Source organism: Phocoena sinus, chromosome 15 (assembly GCF_008692025.1).
Source record: "Phocoena sinus isolate mPhoSin1 chromosome 15, mPhoSin1.pri, whole genome shotgun sequence".
NCBI lineage: Eukaryota > Metazoa > Chordata > Mammalia > Artiodactyla > Phocoenidae > Phocoena > Phocoena sinus.
The window spans coordinates 71,437,325-71,456,329 of record NC_045777.1 but is presented as its reverse complement, the minus strand read 5'-3'; the positions used below and the strand labels follow the sequence as shown (position 1 = coordinate 71,456,329).

The following is a 19,005-nucleotide window of genomic DNA, read 5'->3' as shown; positions in this document are numbered from 1 at the left end:
CAAAAAAAAAAAAAACAAAACTTTAAGGAGCCCTGATCTGGTGCCACAGCTTGGCACTTTTCCTAATCTCATTCATCCTCAGAGCAATCCTGGGAGGCAGGTGTTATTATTCCCATTTTACAGAAGAGAAACAAGCTAAGATGAATTAACCTGTCCCAGACCACACAGCCACGGAATGCAGAGCCAGATGGAAAACCAGGTGGGCCTGTTGAAGACTGCTCCCTGCCCGCTCCCCAGCCAGCCTCCCTCTCTCACTGCTCTCCACACTGCACGGCTTTCAGACCCTGGTGTTCATTATGCTGCCTTCTGTGACAGGACCTTTGCACATGCTTTCTGCTGCTTGGACTGCTCTTCTTTCCCTCCTGGAAAGTCAATGACCGCCCCTCCCCCACATCTGAGGTTTTAGTCAGGGACTTACTGGGCACTATAGCCTGGGAGACAGCCTCTCAGATAGCTCTGAAAAACTGCTCCAAAGAGGTCGGGGGTGAGACCAGTTTACATGTAAATATTTTGGTCAGGGAGTACAAGCAATCAATATACATTTTGGTAAAAGATTACTGCCGGTCATAAAGAGAAGTTTTCTCAAGTTAATGATTATAGCACTTTTCTATGTATGGGAAGATGCAAGAAGCTGGGTTCGTTAAAATTCTTCCTGAAATGCATATGAGCTACCTAAAAGCCTGTTGTTCCAGAGCACAAGCATCCTGTTCTCCTTAATTTCCTCCGTCTGGAGCAGAGTGCTGCGTCCCGTTATCTGCTTAATCTCTGCATCTGAAGCGCCGAGTGCGCTGTTGCTCAGCTGCTGCAAGCAGGTTAATCTTCGTAGACTTGGATGTTGAGCGAAATGCTCTTTGCTTTTCTTTTGTTTGCAGAGCTCAGGGACCATTTCTTCAGAGAGGCTCTCAAACCTCCCTGACCGGGTCAAATGCCCCTGCTATCAGGTCCTTATAATACCCATATGCCAGACTTTTTTGTGGCACTTGTCATGGATGAACTTTTTTTTCCAAGAAATTCCACATGTACTTATATTTCACAAAGCACAATTTCCAAAGCTAATAGAGCAAAAGTTGGGCTCCAGTTGAAACCAAGAGAACTGTACAGACATATTTATTTATCTGAACTTAAAGGAATTTTAATCGAGAGATCCATAAAATTAAAAGGCACCTTGGGCAGGGGGTGGGGTGAGGGGGACTTCCCTGGTGGTCCAGTGGTAAAGAATCCGCCTTTCAATGCAGGGGACGCTGGTTCGATCCCTGGTCAGGGAACTAAGATCCCATATGCCGTGGCGCAACTAGGTCCTCGCACCACAACTATTGAGCTTGCGTGCCTCAACGGGGAGAGCCCACATGCCACAAACTACAGAGCCCATGCGCCCTGGAACCCACGCGCATGGGTGAAAGAGAGAAAACCCGCACGCCACAACTAGAGAGAAGCCCGAGCGCCACAACCAGAGAGAAGCCTGAGCACCACAACTAGAGAGAAACCCAGACTGCGCGCCATAACGAAAAGATCCTGCATGCCTCAATAAAGATCCCATGGACCACAACTAAGACCTGACTCAGCCAAAAAAAAAAAAAAAAAGGCACCTGGGGGAATTCCCTGGTGGTCCAGTGGTTAGGACTCAGCACTTTCACTGCAGGGGGCACAGGTTCAATCCCTGGTGGGGGAACTAAGATCCTGCATGACATGCAGGCGTGGCCATAAATAAATAAATAAATAAATAAATAAATAAATAAATAAATGTCACCTATACTTGGGGAAGAACCAAATATTTTTCCCATTTGCCAAAACCAATTAGCATCAAAGTATTTGTCTTTATAACCAGAAAGTTTTATTTTCATTAATGTCCAGAGGTACTGTGTTTGGACTACAGATTTTTAATTTTTTTTTAGCTTAATGGAATTTAATTTACATGCCTCAGCATTCACTCATTTTAAGTCTACAGTTCAATGAGTTTTAGTAAATGTCCACAGTCCTGCAGACGTTTCCTGGTGCCTCTTTGTACCTCCTCCTCCCCCTGGCCCCAGGCAACCACTAATCTGCTTTCTGTCACATTAGTTTTGCCTTTTCTGTATTTTATATGAATGGAATAATACAGTATGCAGTCTTTTGTGTCTGGGGTCTCTCACTTAGCACAGTGTTTATGAGATTTACCCATACTGTATGTATCATTGAGCAGTGTTCCTCTGTATCAATATACTATTCACCTGTCGATGGACACATGGGTTTTTTTCAATTTTTTTGGCTATGATGAATAATGCTTCTATGGACATTCACATACAGGCTTTTGTTTGGATATGTTTTCATTTTTTGTTGATAGATACCTAGTAGTGGAGTTGCTGGGTCATATGGGAAGTGTATGTTTAACTTTTTTTAAATTTATTTATTTTTGGCCGCGTTGGGTCTTCGTTGCTGCGTGCGGGCTTTCTCTAGTTGTGGCGAGCGGGGGCTACTCTTCGTTGCTGTGCACAGGCTTCTCATTGCGGTGGCTTCTCTTGTTGTGGAGCATGGGCTCTAGGCACACAGGCTTCAGTAGTTGTGGCACGCAGGCTCAGTAGTTGTGGTGCACGGGCTTAGTCGCTCCGCAGCATGTGGGATCTTCCCGGACCAGGGCTCAAACTCGTGTCCCCTGCATTGGCAGGCGGATTCTTAATCATTGTGCCACCAGGGAAGCCCTGTATGTTTAATTTTTAAAGAAACTGCCTAATTGTTTCTCAAAGTAGCTGTACTCTTTGCATTCCCACAAACATTCATATCATTTCCAGTACTTTATCAGGGTATTTATTTCTTTATTTAGGCCACGCCTTGCGGCATGCAGGATCTTAGTTCCCACCCAGGGATCGAACACATGCCCGCTGCAGTGGAAGTGCAGGGTCTTAACCACCGGACTGCCAGGGAAGTCCCAGTGCGTTTATTTTTTTAAGCTATTCTAGTATAGCTGTATCTTAATGTGTTTTTAATTCTATCTTCCATAATGACCAATGGTGTCATAAACTTGTTGGCCATTCATATATCTTTTTTTAAACATCTTTATTGGAGTATAATTGCTTTACAGTGTCGTGTTAGTTTCTGCTGTATAACAAACTGAATCAGCTATATGCCTATGTATATCCCCATATCCCCTCCCTCTTGCATCTTCCTCCCGCCCTCCTCATCCCCCCTCTAGGTGGTCGCAAAGCACCGAGCTGATCTCCCTGTGCTATGCATATATCTTCTTTTGTGAGATGTCTGTTCAAATCTTTTGCCCACTTAAAAAATTGTGTTTTTGTCTTACTGAGTTTTAAGAGTTCTTTATACATCTGGATAGAAGTCCTTTGTCAGATACATGCTTTGCAAATGCTTCCTTCCAATCAGTGGCTTGCCTTCTCATTTCACAGGTGCACCTTTTGCATGCAAAAGCTCCTTCAGATAAGCTCTATGAGGGTAGGTAAATCTGCAGTTGCCTGACACCCAGCACAATGTCAGGCATATAGTAGCTGCTCAATAGTACTGAGGAAATTCAGTGACTACAATCTGAAATTCCTCTCCATCTCTTTCCTTTAGACCCTAAAGGGAGACCAGGCTTAAGGTTCTGAAACGTGAAGTACTCCTGGGGCAACGCCAAGCAGGACAGTGACTCAAGAGTTTCTGATAAGGCCTCTTGCAGGGGTCCCAAGAACATGAGACTCTAGAATTTCGGCAGAGGGACTTAAGAGGTCTGGTTGGAAGAGGGGTCTTGAAGCTGCCTTTGCATAGAACTACACTAACTTTACTTAGAGTGTATGTTTATTAGCTGTAGCTTGGCGATTGGGGCGGCGAGGCACTTAGGAACAAAGCTGTTTTGGTGCCAGGGCTCTGTGGTCGAGCCCCGTCCATGGCTAGGAGTCTCCTTAGCCCCTGGCTGTTCCAAGTGAGACCATCAGAGGGCGCAAGTTGGAGGTGAGGAAAAACTGGCTCCAGACGCGGCCGGTGGGGTCTGGGGACACTTTCTTAAACGTCTGTAGGGAAAGCTCAGCTGGGTTGGGGAATCCGAAGGGTAGGGACGGGGGCCACTGTTCACCATTCATTCATTCATCCAACACTTACTGAGCACGTATGAAGCCCCAACCGGACACCGTGGGGAAGAGAGTAAGAACTGTCTGTTGGGACTTCACTGATGGCACAGTGGTTAAGAATCTGCCTGCCAATGCAGGGCACACGGGTTTGATCCCTGGTCTGGGAAGATCCCACATGCCATGGAGCAGCTAAGCCCGTGCGCCACAACTACTGAGCCTGCGCTCTAGAGCCTGCGAGCCACAACTACTGAGCCAGTGCTCCTGAACGAGAGAAGCCACTGCAATGAGAAGCTCGCGCACCGCAATGAACAGGGGCCCCCGCTCGCTGCAACTAGAGAAAGCCTGCGCGCAGCAACGAAGACCCAACACAGCCAAAAAATACATATAGGGCTTCCCTGGTGGCGCAGTGGTTGAGAGTCCACCTGCCGATGCAGGGGACACGGGTTCGTGCCCCGGTCCGGGAAGATCCCACATGCCGCGGAGCGGCTGGGCCCGTGAGCCATGGCCGCTGAGCCTGCGCGTCCGGAGCCTGTGCTCCGCAACGGGAGAGGCCACAACAGTGAGAGGCCCGCGTACCGCAAAAAAAAAAAAAAAAAAAAAAATACATATAAATAAATTTCTAAAAACACAACCGTCTGTTGGCACGTTTAGAGATATTTACAGTACTACCGTATTTCCAGAATCTTTTAAGGTTCCATTATCTCGTTTGATCTCGTTCAGTAAGAAGTCTGCCAAGCGGCGTCGCAGATAAGGAAGCCGAGATTCAGAGTGGGAAGGACTGTAACAGCTCACCCAGACACCTTTAGGTCGGCTGTCACGGCGGGAACGCAGCCGAGGACCGTGGCGACCGGCCACAGTCACGTGACGCGGGAACGTCGGCAAAACCGCAGGGGCGCGCGCGGCCTCCGTAGTCGCGTCAGGGGCCGGCCCGCAGCGGCGTCCACCGCCCCCGCCCCTGCTCCAGTGTCACATGACCGGCTCTTAGCCAACATGGCGGTGGCGGTGGTGGTGGTTCGGCGCCGGGGCTGACCAACCGCGAATGCGGTGGGCTCCTACCCGGGGTGAGGGGTGGCCTCAACCGGGAGGGGGCGGGGGATCGGACTCTCCTCAACCCGTTCCTGTCTCTGATCTCACCGGAGTTCCACTCGTCCCTCCGCGCGGTGTGTCTGCCGGGGCGGGGACGCATGATAGAGCCCGGGTTCCAACCCCCGTGCTCTGTGCTTCGGGGCGAGCTCCTCTCGGTGTCCGAGCGCACTTCCCTCGCCTGGGTTCCCTCCATCCTCCTTTCTCCAGCCTCCTCCCCTCGCAGGTGGGATCGTCGGTGGGACCGTAGCGCGGGCGGGCGCGGCCCCCGGGACCATGTCCGGGTCCGACACCGCGCCCTTCCTCAGCCAGGCGGATGACACGGACGACGGGCCTGCGCCCGGCACCCCGGGGTTGCCTGGGTCCATGGGGAACCCGAAGTCCGAGGATCCTGAAGTCCCAGACCGGGAGGGACTGCAGCGCATCACGGGCTTGTCTTCGGGCCGTTCGGCTCTCATAGTGGCCGTGCTGTGCTACATCAACCTCCTTAACTACATGGACCGCTTCACCGTGGCTGGTACTGACTTCTGGGAGAAAGTTAGAAAGGGGGATGGGAGCGGGGTCCCGAAGGTGGGGTTGCCTCGGCCAGCCCATCCTGAGTCTTCTCCTTCCCAGGCGTCCTTCCGGACATTGAGCAGTTTTTCGACATCGGAGACAGTAGCTCTGGCCTTATCCAGACGGGTGAGTGGAGGCCCCTCCTGGGCACACAGCACCTCTTCTTTCTGTTCTACCCCAGTTGGGGCCACACGCTGGCGTGCCTGGGGCCTTATTTTTGGGAGGTCTGGTGGCTGAGCTAGGGGAGGAGATGGCCATGGCTCTGCCCTGAGGCTGTCCTGTTCGATTAGGACACCACATTTAAAGAGATTTAAAGAGGGAGTCAGTTTTATATAACAGTTAAGACAGACCTGGGTTTATATACCAGCTTTTCACTTAATGTGATGGTAGGCAAGGCCCTCAACCTCTCTAAGCCTCACTTTCCTTGTCTGTGAGCTGGAACTAGTAATAACCCCGGCTCACCTCATAGGGCTGATGTGAGGATTAAATGAGATAATGCCTGTGAAGTGCACAGTACAGTATTGGAAAATGGTAGGCACCCAGTAAATAATGGCAGAAGAGGCTGTCTAGAAGGGGAGGAGGTGAGTTTTACTTGTTCAGAACTTTGGGATTTATGGGAAAGGCAAAGCCAAGGCCAAGTCCTATTGTCCTTCCTTCCCTCCTTCCTTCATTTCTGAGCACCTACCATGTGCCAGGCCCTGGAGGAAGTACTGATAACATCCAAAGAATTTCACAAGACGTTTTACCCCCATTCTCTTCTAATCCTTTATCAGCCAAGGAGTTATTATTCTTGTTTTATAGAGAAAGTAGGTAGTATCATCTACATTTTTATAAAGAAACTGAGGCTTGGAGAGGAGTTAAGACTTGCCTAGGGTCACACAACAAGTTCGAGGCAGAAGAGGAGTTTGAAACCAGGTCTTGCAGTGTTCTTTGCTCCACTCCAGGCCACCAAGGAACTGGAGTTATTTAAGCCAAAGTTTAATGGAATGAGAATGGGATCATAGGTCCAGGTCTGCAAATCTCTAAAGAGTTGTTGAGTTAGAGAAGAAATAGGTCTGGGACTTCCCTGGCAGTCCAGTGATTAAGACTCTGTGCTCCCAATGCAGGGGGCGGGGGTTCAATCCCTGGTCCTGTAACTAAGATCCCACATGCCCTGTGGCTCAGCAAAAAAAAAAAAAAAAAAGAAAAAAAACACCAGGTCTTTCTCGGCAACCCTCTTCACGTTTTCATTCAACACATGTTTGTTGAGCACCTGTTTTGTGCTCGGCAGTGTGTTAAGTGATGGAGACACAGTCATGGCCAATACAGTCCTGTCTTCCTGGAGCCAACATTTTGCTGTGCATGAGGGGGGCAACAGTCCCTGAAAACCTAAACTAATAATGAGATACTTTTCTATAGAAATAACTGTTATGTAAAAGAAGACAGAGTAGCTGTGATAGAGAGAGACTGGATATGTGGTGGTTGGGAAGGTTTCTGAGCTGAGGGTGAAGGAGCCAAGGTTGTGGAGCTCAGGGGAGAGGAGAGAACAATTCCAGAGAGGACAGCAGGTGCCCAAAGCCTTAAGGTGGTATTGAACTTGGCAGTTGGGCCATTGGGGTACAGAGAGGGAAAGTGGATAAGCATGAAGTTGGAGGGGTAGGGAGAGGCTAGATCAGATAAGTGCATTGCAGACCAGGGTAGGAGGAAGCCATGAGTCAGCTGGGCCATCCATCCTACAATGGAAGATTTGAAGAACATTGGAGCTGGAGCTGGACAACTACTACCTCCCCCCACTCCCGCTTGCAGGAAGCTCTGATAGTTTCAGGGTTGGGAGTTATTCCTGCCCCCCTTCGCCCTCCCTGAGCTGGTTTGGGGGTGGGCTAGGGGTACTGGGGCTGGGCTGTGACTCTCTGCTTCCCCCCAGTGTTCATCTCCAGTTACATGGTGTTGGCACCTGTGTTTGGCTACCTGGGTGACAGGTACAATCGGAAGTATCTCATGTGCGGGGGCATTGCCTTCTGGTCCCTGGTGACACTGGGGTCGTCCTTCATCCCCAGAGAGGTGAGGTCCCACACTGGCTCCTGCTTCTGCCCTCCCCCCCCGCCCTCTCCTCCCCCCAACCCTGACTCCCCCATCAGTCTTTGCTGCTGCTCTTTGGAGTCATTGCAGACTGGGCCCGGGGAACTTGTGCCGTTCCCTTGGTCCATGCCGTCTTCTGTTCCCTGTTTGCCTGAGTTATCTGCCCACCCCATCCTCTCCCCTTTTCTTCCAGAACCTTCTTCTGTCCATCATCCCCTCCTTCCACTGCACACCTAAACACACACATTTCTCTGTCACAGGAAAGACCTTACCAGGACTGCCCTCTGTCGGTCTTCCTCTTCCTAGTCAGACTTCCACAGAGGGGAGCTCCAGTCTGGGTGAAGGAGCAGCTGGGGCGAGGCTCTCATTTTGCCTGCACTTCTCCTCCCACTCCCCGCTTGAGCACTGCTGACTAACCTGCCCCCGTCCCTCCGTTGCCAAAGTCAGCAGTGCCCTGTCAGTTGCTAGCTGTAGCTCCTACTTCCTAGTCCTGTTCTCGCTGGATCTCCTGGGAGCCTCTGGCTCTGTTGACCTACTTCTTCCTTCCGAAAACTCTCTTCTAACTTCTGTGACCCCCTCTTCTGGTTTTCGTCCTGCCTCCCTGGCTGTTGCTTCTTCGCTCCTTTGAAATCACCTCTGTCTGTTCTCACTTTCTGACCTGGGACTCTGTCTCCTCAGCCCCGGACACTACACACTCTCCTTGGGTGACTGTGCCTTGCTGTTAGCTTTGGTGTCTCTGGTAGACAAATAAACCCCCGCCTAAGATCACTATTCACTGTTGGGGTGTCTTGGGTGGTTTGGACAAGATAGAAAGAAAGATTTATTTCGTACCTACTGGGTGCAAGGTAATGAACAGACCTTTTGTTGTCCAGTTCTCACAATAGGTATGGAAACAAGTTGTTATTATCCTTTTGCAGATAAGGAAACTGAGGCTCAGAGAGGTTAAGTTGTTTTCTCAGAGTCACAGCTAGTAAGTAGTGGAGCCAAGATTCAAGCTCAGTTTGGTTTGATTCTAAAACCCAGGCCTCTCCTGCCATCCCTGCCACCTCTCCAGAGCTGGCTGGTGAGGGAGGCTGGGAGGCTGGCTGCAGGGCGGGGTGCCACCTGCCCCATATCTCGTTCCCCAGCGATTCTGGCTGCTCCTCCTGACCCGGGGCCTGGTGGGGGTCGGGGAGGCCAGTTACTCCACCATCGCACCCACCCTCATCGCTGACCTCTTCGTGGCAGACCAGCGGAGTCGGATGCTCAGCGTGTTCTACTTTGCCATCCCTGTGGGCAGGTGAGTGGACCTCGGGCCTGGTGGGGAGGCAGAAGGGCCTTGCCTGGAACGGGACTGACCAGCCGTCTCTTCTCCTCCCCCACCCGCTTCCCACAGTGGTCTGGGTTACATTGCAGGCTCCAAAGTGAAGGATGTGGCCGGGGACTGGCACTGGGCTCTGCGGGTGAGTTGGGTCACGGCCTGGGGAAGAGTTAGTGGTACACTCACTGACTCCCCCTTTCTACCGTCAGACACCCCCTTTCAAAGGCAGTGCTCACTCTGCCAAGCCTACAGGCAGCCTAGCTGCCCTCACTGCGAAGCCACATGCTGGGTAAAACTCTTGATTGCAGGTGATAGAAGCCCATTGTACGACTGTAAACCCCCAAATGGGACTGTATTGGCTCTCATAATGGAAAGTCCCAGGGTGAGCTTCTGGTAAAGCTGGATGCAGGACTCCCACAGTGTCACAGGAATTTGATCATCCTTTTCTCAGCTCTACTTTCCTCTGTTATCTTCCTTCTCAAGCAAGTGAAAGCTCCACGTGTTTATCTTCCCGTTTAGAAACTTCAGCACCCTGGATCCTTGAGCAGTAGTCCTGGACGGTGTCTGATTAGATGAACGTGGGTCACATGCTGGCACTGACTCAATCACTGAGGCCTGGGAGGTTTAACATTACTCTTGGCAAAGTCTGGGTTACAAGCCCCACCTGATTTGAACCACATGGGTTGAGAGAAATGGGGGAAGTGGTTTCCCAAAAGAAAATTAGGGTGCTGTTGCTAAAGAGGGAGCAGTTAGGTTTACAGAAACACTTCCTAGTGGCAGTCACCCCCTCCCCTCGACCACAGGTTCAGCTTCCTTGAGCAGGCACTGACTGGGTGTTTGAGGTCTTGGGGCCTGAGTTGCTTTTATACACGCTCAATTTCTCTCAGCCCCCAGGGTTGAGTGTCTCCCCGTCGGTGTCGGTGCCTTTCTTGAAGCCCACTCTTTCCCCAGGTGACACCAGGTCTAGGAGTGCTGGCTGTTTTGCTGCTGTTCCTGGTAGTACGGGAGCCACCGAGGGGAGCTGTGGAGCGCCACTCACACTCACCACCCCTGAACCCCACCTCGTGGTGGGAAGATCTGAGGGCTCTGGCAAGAAAGTGAGTTCAGTTCCATCCTAACCCAACATCTGAGGCCCCCAGGGAGGCCCTGAGGTCTAGTTTGAGATTTACATGGGTGTGGTCTTTGTTCTGTTTTCTGTCAGCTGGCCCTACCCTAAGGCCAGGAATTCTGTCGCCACTGCCCCCTTATGGCAACTGCTTGAATTACAGGCCCAGATCCTGGAGGCCAGTACAGCCTCCAGACTCAGTGCCCTGACTATTAAAATAAGCCAGAGAGGGAGAGGTCTCTGACACCGATACCTCAGTGGAGTCTAACTTCCTCCCTCCTAATTGTCTGCAGTCCTAGTTTCATCTTGTCTTCCCTTGGTTTCACTGCTGTGGCCTTTGTCACGGGCTCCCTGGCTCTTTGGGCTCCTGCTTTCTTGCTGCGTTCCCGTGTGGTCTTGGGGGAGACCCCCCCCTGCCTTCCTGGAGACTCCTGCTCTTCCTCTGACAGGTACCCAGATGGGGTCTGGTCTGGGTAGCCCTGTAGGTGGCAGGGGATGAAGTGGAGAGAGTCTGTGATTCAGACTCAGGCAAGGAGAGTGTGAATCCTGACTCCACAAGCTGCTTTCTCTCCCAGAGTCTCAGTTTCCTAGTCTGGGAATAGGTGCCTTCCTCTTGTGAACCATGGGGTGCTGTGCCTGGATAGAACTGCGTTGTGAGGGTGGCCGGGATGGACGATCGTTCTCTCTGGGCCATGGGGGTGAGGCTAGCCCCCTTGCCCCTCCCCTTCCCTCCAGCCTCATCTTTGGGCTCATCACCTGCCTCACCGGGGTCCTGGGTGTGGGCCTGGGCGTGGAGATCAGCCGCCGACTCCGCCGCTCCAACCCCCGGGCTGACCCGCTGGTTTGTGCTGCTGGCCTCCTGGGCTCTTCACCCTTCCTCTTCCTGTCCCTCGCCTGTGCCCGTGGTAGCATCGTGGCCACCTATGTGAGTAGCCAGCAGGTGTCTAAGGGGGTGTTCTGGGTCCAGGTTGGAGGAATGGTGCACTGGGGCAGGACTAGGGTCAGAGCCAACTCTGGAGTGGGAATGCCTGGGTTTGAATCTCAGCTCTGGCCATTCTTAGCTGTGTGACATTGGGCAAGTGACTTAACCTCTCTGTGCTCAGTTTCATCTTCTGTAAAATGGGAATAATAGTAGCAACTGTCTCCTAGGGGTGTTGTGAGGGTTAAATGAGTTAATAGATGGGCCTGGTACCTAGTGAACCCTCCATGTGTTTGCTCGTCTTGTGATGAGACCAACGCCCCACCCCTGTTCCCCCTCCTTCACCGCCTACCTCCCATCCCCCAGATTTTCATTTTTATTGGAGAGACACTGCTGTCCATGAACTGGGCCATTGTGGCTGACATTCTGCTGGTGAGTAGGTGGCCCAGGGTTACCCCAGAGGCTGATGGGAGCAGGGAGTTGGGGCAGGGGACTTCACTTGCCTTGAACTGTGACCTTCACCCCTTCTTCAAAACCCAGCCCTGGACTGACTTCAGAGTCCAACCCCAGGTGGGCCTGTAGCCCGGACCCGCCCTGCCCTTCACCCCAGCCACACCTCTGAGCTGGGGTTCACCTGACCTCAGCCTAGGCTGAGCCTTGGCCCTGTCCCCGCCCTCTGTCTCCTGCCCCTCTTTCCTCCCAGTACGTGGTGATCCCCACACGACGCTCCACCGCTGAAGCCTTTCAGATCGTGCTGTCCCACCTGTTGGGTGACGCTGGGAGCCCCTACCTGATTGGCTTGGTGAGCACGGTCCCTTGGCTGGGCCTGGGATGGGGCTCGGGGGACCCCACATTCCCAGTACCAGCTGGTGGCCAGTGGCCTGAGCACAGGCCAGATTAGAGGGTCTCACCCTAGTGAGGCATCCGAGTCCCCTGTGCCAGGCACTCTTCACCTCAGAGGCTCAGCTGGGTGGGCACGATTTTGTCTTGTCAGATTTCTACCGGTAAGGTCCAGGCCTGAGTCTCCTTCATTCTCCTGGAGTTCAGGGGCTTCCTCTCCGTTCTCCTGACTTTTCTATCCTTGTCTACCTGCAGATCTCCGACCGCCTCCGCCAGGGCTGGCCCCCCTCCTTCTTGTCTGAGTTCCGGGCCCTGCAGTTCTCGCTCATGCTCTGCGCCTTCATGGGGGCGCTGGGCGGCGCAGCCTTCCTGGGCGCTGCCATCTTCATTGAGGGCGACCGCCGGCGGGCCCAGCTGCACGTGCAGGGTCGGTCGGGCCTCCCCGCTGTCCGTCCACAGCTCCTTGCCTAACTTCATGATGCTGCCTGCTTGTCCATCCATCCGCCCACCCAGCCCCGTGTCCCTGGCAGCCCTCAGTCCACAGCCCTCCCCTCCCTCGGCCTCGGGTCTCTCTGTCCCACGAGCTGATGCCCCACTGTGTGTCTCTGCTGCCCCGTCCATTTGCTAGTGCCTGTTTGTCCCCTCCCTGGCCCAGTGTCTGTCTGTCCATCCAGCCCTGGCTCTGATCCCCCACCGACAGGTCTGTTGCATGAGGCCGGGCCTGCTGATGACCGCATCGTGGTGCCCCAGAGAGGACGCTCCACCCGGGTCCCTGTGTCCAGTGTGCTCATCTGAGGCGTCTCCGCTTGCTACCTGCACATCTACCACAGCTGGCCCTGGGCCCACCCCAGGAGGTGCCCGGGCCCAAATCCTCGGCTGGCCCATTTTCTAGGAGGGGCCTTGGGCCATGTTCCAGCTCCTACACACTACACAGGTGGCCAAGAGGGGATTCTGGGGGTCCGGGAGGGGGATCCCCCGCCACTGGAGCAGCCTCAGGGGCTCGGTGCTATTTGTAACTGAATAAAGTTTGTAGCCAGACCCCAAGTGCCTGCTGGAGTCTCTCTGGGTGCTAGTGACCCCTGGATTGCAGGGGACGCCCCCTCTCTAGTCCCAGGTTCCCAGGGACTGTTGGGTCACTCCTGCGGGCCCTTGGGCAAATCCCTGCCCTTCTGGGCCAGTGAATGAGGGGGCGGAGTGAGCTGGCTCGGTGTGACCAGGAGTCGCTTATGCCCATGTCTCCCCGAGAGCCCACCCTTCTTGGCAGGCCGGCCAGGGTGAGGTGGGGTGGGCACGCCCTGGGCGCCTCAGAATTCCTGGTGTCAGGGCCTCCCTCCCTGCCACCTCCTTGAGCCACGCTGTGGAGGGCACGGCAGCTGGCTGGCCTGCAAGTATCTTTTCCTCCTCCCACTGGTCTGAGTTGCCCCTTGTCCCGGGGACCAGCAGACCCTTCCTGAGGGCCCAGGCCGGCTCCTGAGGCCGCCTCCTCCCCCTCCCCACTGGCTGGGTGGGGGTGGGAAGGGGGAGGGTACAGCCAGCTGAGCCCTGATGATTTCCTGCCCTCACCCGGCGCTCACCACAGCTTCCTGCCACAGGCAGGCAGGCACTGAGGAGAGGCAGGCGCAGAGTCCAGGGGCAGGTAGGGCTGGGGCACAGGGTCTGTGTAGGGGTGGCTGGCGCCAGACTCCAGGTCAGGGCCTGACCGCCCTGGGTTCAAGGGTCTTCCAGAGCCTGCGCTGACGCCCGCTGAGGGGAGGAGACCCAGGGAGCCCCCGAGGAGGGCGCAGCTGCCCCCCACCAGGCTCCCAGCCTGGTGCCCGCTCGGCCCCTGTACCCTTTGTGGCCTGGCCCTTGCCCCGCTGCTGCTCTGTCCCCGAGGGGTGTGCGGCGAGCAGCTAGGCCCGGTCCACACTCTCCCCTGCAGATGGAGGCAGTTAGCCTGGTCCTCTTTGTGCTGGGCCTCCTGCTGCTGCCTCTCTTGGCTGTGCTGCTGATGGCATTGTGTGTGCGTTGCCGAGAGCTGCCAGGTGAGTGGGTGCTGGTGGGGCGTCCAGACACACCGACAGGGATCCTCACCCCACGCCCCAACTCCTTTGTCCCTCTTTAACTCATTTGAGTCACTGAGAGCCCCGTACTCCATCACCGTCTGCCCTCGTCACCCCCTCTTCCTGCCTCACGGGCCCTCTCTTCCCCAGGCTCATATGGCACTGCTGCCTCCGATGGGTGAGTCTGCCCTGTCTGCCCTGGGTGTCTCCCTCAATACCCCATGTAGGGCTGGGCCCCAGGGGACTGAGATGGGGTCTGGGGCCTCTCCCAGCTGTTTACCCAAACTGTGTCTCTCCTGCTAGTTTGACCCCAAGTAGCATCGTGATCAAACCGCCTCGTGAGTACATGGAGGGTCACCTTCCTTGGATGCGGGGGGAGCGTCTCCTGGCGTGGGTGGGAGAGTGTGTGCCTTTGTTCGGTTTCCCCCTGTGGCTGCCCACACGGCCTTGACCTGAGCTGGGGGTGGGGAGGGAGATGGGTGTCCCCCCTACCAGGCCTGTCCAGGACACAGGGGTGTCGGGGGTTAGTCTGCCCTTCGAGGCCTCGTCCAGGGTAGGGGCGTGAGCTTTGGAGTCATTCCTTCAGCTTGGTCCTGTGTTCTCAGCCACAGTCGCCCCCTGGCCACCAGCCACTTCCTACCCGCCTGTGACCTACCTGCTCCAGAGCCAGCCAGACCTGCTCCGCATCCCGTAAGTGGTCGCTTCCCCTCCAGATCCCCCTTTTTACCCCCTCACCTGCTTGGATTGGGGGCCTCTTTCCCTGTTGCAATCCCTCTTGCCCCAGAGCCCCACCCCAGCCTGCCCTCTGACCTTTGATTCCCAGGAGATCCCCACAGCCCCCCGGAGGCTCCCCCCGCATGCCGTCTTCCCAGCAGGACTCAGATGGCGGTAAGCGTGGAGCCGGGCCCGTGGGGCTGGGGCCAGGTGGAGGACAGGCCCCTCTGAGCTAGCTCAGTCTCCCTCTCCTGCCCTCTCTGCAGCCAACAGCGTGGCCAGCTATGAGAACGAGGGTGCGTCAGGGGCCCCGGCGGCCCTGGTTGGGAGGAGGCTGGGGCCTGTCCTGGGCTCCGCTGACCCTGTGTCGTTACCCACCCCAGAGGCAGTCTGTGAGGATGCGGACGAAGATGAGGATGAGGAAGACTATCCCGAGGGCTACTTGTGAGTGGCCAGGCGGGAGGTGGGAGCTGAGGCCGGGGCTCCTTGCTCACCCGCTCCTTGGCTCCCCTCAGGGTCGTGCTTCCTGACAACGTCCCGGCCACTGGCGCCGCCGTCCCACCAGCTCCTGCGTCCAGCAACCCTGGCCTCCGAGATAGCGCCTTCTCCAGTGAGTCGGCCTTCTGACCACTCCCCGCCCCTCTGTGCTGAGGCCCCTCGGCTCTTCCCTCTCCTCCTGGACGTTTGCTCCCCCTCCATTTTCTCTCTTCTCTCTTTTTAGCACTTCTGTCCTTCAGATAGGGGCACTTCCGGCTCGGATCGTCTGATTTCCTTACCTTTTCTCTTCTCCTCCCTCCTTGTCTTTTGCTTTTATTGTCTGCAAGATTTCCTTGACTTTATTCTTCTTTTGAGTCTATGCTTTCGTCTTTCTTGTCCAAAAGCCCTTTCTTCATCTCTGAATGTTCCTTTTTCATAGCCTCCTATCTTGTCTCACAAAGGCAGTATCATCTCGTAAATCTCTAAGGATATTGATTATAGGTCGTCTTTTTTGGGGTTTCTTTGGGAAGTTTTCTTCTGCTTCCTGTGTTGTTTCAGTTTCCTTTGGGCTGCTTTTCTCTCTTCGTTTTGGTTCCATCCTGCCTGTTGGAGGCTTTTCTAAGTGTCTTGTGATCTTCAGTGTTCCATTCCTCTCCTTCCTCTCTATACTTGCTCTGGGTCTTGACTTCCACACCCTGGCTTCATGTGCCATCCTGATTCTCAACTCACGGCCTCTCTCTTGAGCCCCAGACCATCAGTCCAAGTGCTTATTTTCATTCATTCATTCACTCATTCAGTCATCCATCATATTTACTGGGTGCCCCTGATATAATCACATCTAATGAGGCAGAGTTGTGATTAAAACAGCTAACGTTATTGAAGGCCTACTACATGCCCTACTAAGAGTTTTATGTGTATTAACTTATTAATATTAAACGTCACAATTCCCAGGGGCTTTTGATCCTGTCCCTTCCCCTCCTGCCCCACACTTGTCCCATCTGTACAATGATTTGTTTATTTAACAGAAACTTGGCAGCACTTACGGTATGACAGGCCTTATTTTAATTCACCGTTTTCACAACACCCCTGTGCGGGGGGTACCGTTCCTCACCCTGTTTTACAGATGAGAAAACTGAGGCCCAGAGCGGTTAGGTAGCTTGCCTGAGGTTGCACAGTTAGTTAATGCTGGAGCTGGACTTGAACCTGGGCAGTCTGACTCCGAAGCCTGCCTTGTCCACATCCTCAGGGAGAAATAAGTCAACACATGAAAGAATAAGATGTTGTCAATGGTGCTAGGCGCTAGGAAGGATCAAGGACAGGAGAGGGGGGTCAGGGCGGGCCTGGCTGAGGAGGAAGGGCCAGCAGGGCTGATGGCGCCTCTGACTCGGCCCAGCCCCGCGTGTTGTTTCCTTCCGCACACGTGTCGCCCAGCCCCACCACCCCGAGCTGCTCCCCGCCCCTGCTCCCCGGCCTGGGGGACACGCTGGGGCCTGCTGTCTCTCCTCCCACAATTCCGTTTCCCCTAATCAATTCTGGTCAAGCCGTCCTACTTCTCTCCATCGCCACCTGCGTGGCAGGTCCGGACCGCCCTCCCTGCCTCCCTCTGGGGCTGACAGTGGGGATGGTCTCTGGGGGCTGCGGTTGGGAGCCTCTGGGTGTCTGCCTCGGGGGTCTGGGTAACAGTGCGTGGGCGCCAATGCTTTTCCTGCAGTGGAGTCGGGGGAAGATTACGTGAATGTCCCTGAGAGTGAGGAGAGCGCGGATGCCTCTCTGGGTGAGTGGCTGGGGTCTGCCTTCCCTCCGCACTCTCGCACCCCCCCCATCCTCACTCTCATTCCGGCCTTGAGGGTGCCCACCACCCCCTCTCTGGCTTCCTCACCCTCTGCCTGGGTGTGCTCCTCCTCTCTCACCCTCAGTGTGGCCTGCCCCCCTTTCGGTATGGCCGTCCCTCCTTCTGACCTGTCCCCACAGATGGGAGCCGGGAGTACGTGAACGTGTCCCAGGAGCTGCCGCCCGTGGAGAGGACCAAGCCTGGTGTGTGTCGGGGGAGGTAGGGCAGACGCTGGGGGAGCTGCCTTGGAGGAGAGCGGGATGGCCTGTCAGCTGAAGACCAATCTCCCTTCCCTCGCAGCCGGCCGGAGTTCCCAGGAGGTGGAGGGTGAGGAAGCTCCAGATTACGAGAATCTCCAGATCCACTGAAGGCCCGGTGAGAGGCCCGCCCGGCCCGGCCCTGCCCTGGGCCTGCGGGCCCTCCCTGCCCTCTCCTCTCTGAGTCTGGGGCCCCTGTGGCCGCCACCGACCTCCTGACCTTGTACCCCTCCCTCTGTCCCTGTCCCGCTGTGTTTCAGTGGGAGGCCGTGTGGGGTCTGGAGCCAGCCTTGCCTGGGAGTGCTGAGCTGAACAGCTGGCAGCGGCTCTGTGGGCCCCCACTCGGCATCCCGCCCTGCCTCCAGCCTGACGACAGCCTGAGAACTTTCCCCCTAACTTATTGTCACTTCGGGGGCCCGTCTGTGTGGCCCCAGTACTCTGCACCTTCTGACGCAGCCTGAGAACAAGCCACCCTGGCCCCAGCCCTGCTCTGTAACAGAATAAAGGCTGCTGTGGTCTGTAGTGCTCTTAGCTTTGGGGGGCCCAGTGGGTCGGAGTCAGGGTGAGGGTGGGCTGTGTCCGAGGTCCTGAGTGTGTGTGTGTGTGTGTGTGTGTGTGTGTGTGTTTATGGGTCTCCATCCTTGCAGACCCTCTGTGCTCCCGAGGGTCCTGACCAGGTATGTGTGAGTGACTGAACGAAGCCTGGGACACGTCACCTTCTGAGTGAGGCAGTTCTGAGCCCAGCTGGCACTCCTGGGGCTCAGGTGCATCTCCTCATGAGTTAGTCCTTGGAAGTGGCAGACGATGGCCGAGGTGATGGGAAAACAGGGCGTGGGGAAGCGCTGGGTGGGCGTCTAGAGCAAGACCCTTCCCCACTGGCCCCTGGTTTCTCCATCTTTAAAACAAGGGGGTGGACTTGATGACCTCAAAAGGCTTGCTTTTTTAAAAAAAATTAATTAGTTTTTGGCCACATTGAGTCTTTGTTGCTGCGCACGGGCTTTCTCTAGTTGCAGAGAGCAGGGGTTACTCATTGCGGTGGCTTCTCATTGCGGAGCATGGGCTCTAGAGCGCAGGCTCAGTAGTTGTGGCGCACAGGCCCGGTTGCTCCGCGGCATGTGGGATCCTCCCAGACCAGGGCTTGAACTTGTGTCCCCTGCATTGGCAGGCAGATTTTTAACCATAGTGCCACCAGGGAAGTCCCTCAAATGGCTTTCTTAATTCTTACTTTTTGTGGTTCTTAATAAAACAGAACTTTAAAAATTGTCTAAGCAGCTGAAAAAGCTAACGGGCACAGTCCTCTTCAGACGTGACTTAGAGATGACTTACCTGGGGGTTTTGCGAAAATGTAGATTCTGATTCAGTCCATCTGGGATGTAGCCTGAGACTCTGCATCCCTAACGAGCTCCCAAGTGGTTCTGCTGCTGCTCCAAGACCCCCCCCCCTCTGAGTACGAGGGTCTGGTGGATACCCTGGTCGTTGGGACTGGCCCCCATGCGGGCGTGTGACCACCTGGCCAGAGTGAGGCCCAGCGCTGGACATGAGCAGGAAGTATCAGGAAGGAGAAGCTTTTTTTTTTTTTTTTTGCGGTACGCGGGCCTCTCACTGCTGTGGCCTCTCCCGTTGCGGAGCACGGGCTCTGGACGCGCAGGCTCAGCGGCCGTGGCTCACGGGCCCAGCCGCTCCGTGGCATGTGGGATCTTCCCGGACCGGGGCACAAACCCGTGTCCCCTGCATCGGCAGGCGGACTCTCAACCACTGCGCCACCAGGGAAGCCCAGGAGAAGCTTTTTG

General features: G+C 55.1%; 2 protein-coding genes across 13 annotated transcripts; both read left to right on the top strand.

Moving 5' to 3' along the window:
- Nucleotides 1–4,947: 4,947 nt before the first annotated feature.
- Nucleotides 4,948–12,932, top strand: SPNS1 (sphingolipid transporter 1 (putative)). 9 transcript variants are annotated; one of them, XM_032605425.1, is made up of 13 exons: nucleotides 4,949–5,095; nucleotides 5,344–5,634; nucleotides 5,733–5,798; nucleotides 7,576–7,712; nucleotides 8,858–9,009; nucleotides 9,106–9,172; nucleotides 9,982–10,127; nucleotides 10,429–10,584; nucleotides 10,871–11,060; nucleotides 11,421–11,486; nucleotides 11,758–11,856; nucleotides 12,150–12,321; nucleotides 12,595–12,932. In XM_032605425.1, the coding sequence occupies exons 1-13, from the start codon at nucleotides 5,074–5,076 to the stop codon at nucleotides 12,687–12,689; spliced, it is 1,659 nt and encodes a 552-aa protein (XP_032461316.1). In that variant the 5' UTR covers nucleotides 4,949–5,073; the 3' UTR covers nucleotides 12,690–12,932. The 9 variants fall into 9 exon arrangements, with proteins under 9 accessions (XP_032461319.1, XP_032461316.1, XP_032461321.1 ...); XM_032605429.1 differs by having other exon boundaries at nucleotides 5,003–5,095; nucleotides 5,430–5,634; XM_032605421.1 differs by having other exon boundaries at nucleotides 5,008–5,343; nucleotides 5,430–5,634.
- Nucleotides 12,933–13,073: 141 nt separating this feature from the next.
- LAT (linker for activation of T cells) lies at nucleotides 13,074–17,737 on the top strand. Of its 4 annotated transcripts, none has more exons than XM_032605431.1 (12): nucleotides 13,074–13,530; nucleotides 13,816–13,918; nucleotides 14,087–14,114; nucleotides 14,240–14,274; nucleotides 14,542–14,626; nucleotides 14,760–14,824; nucleotides 14,917–15,094; nucleotides 15,166–15,260; nucleotides 16,839–16,901; nucleotides 17,099–17,161; nucleotides 17,259–17,333; nucleotides 17,476–17,737. In XM_032605431.1, exons 2-11 carry the CDS (start codon nucleotides 13,816–13,818, stop codon nucleotides 17,324–17,326), a joined length of 783 nt encoding a protein of 260 aa, XP_032461322.1. In that variant the 5' UTR covers nucleotides 13,074–13,530; the 3' UTR covers nucleotides 17,327–17,333; nucleotides 17,476–17,737. The 4 variants fall into 4 exon arrangements, with proteins under 4 accessions (XP_032461322.1, XP_032461326.1, XP_032461323.1 ...); XM_032605435.1 differs by having other exon boundaries at nucleotides 13,074–13,918; nucleotides 14,917–14,946; nucleotides 15,034–15,094; XM_032605432.1 differs by having other exon boundaries at nucleotides 13,074–13,918; nucleotides 14,548–14,626.
- Nucleotides 17,738–19,005: the final 1,268 nt, after the last annotated feature.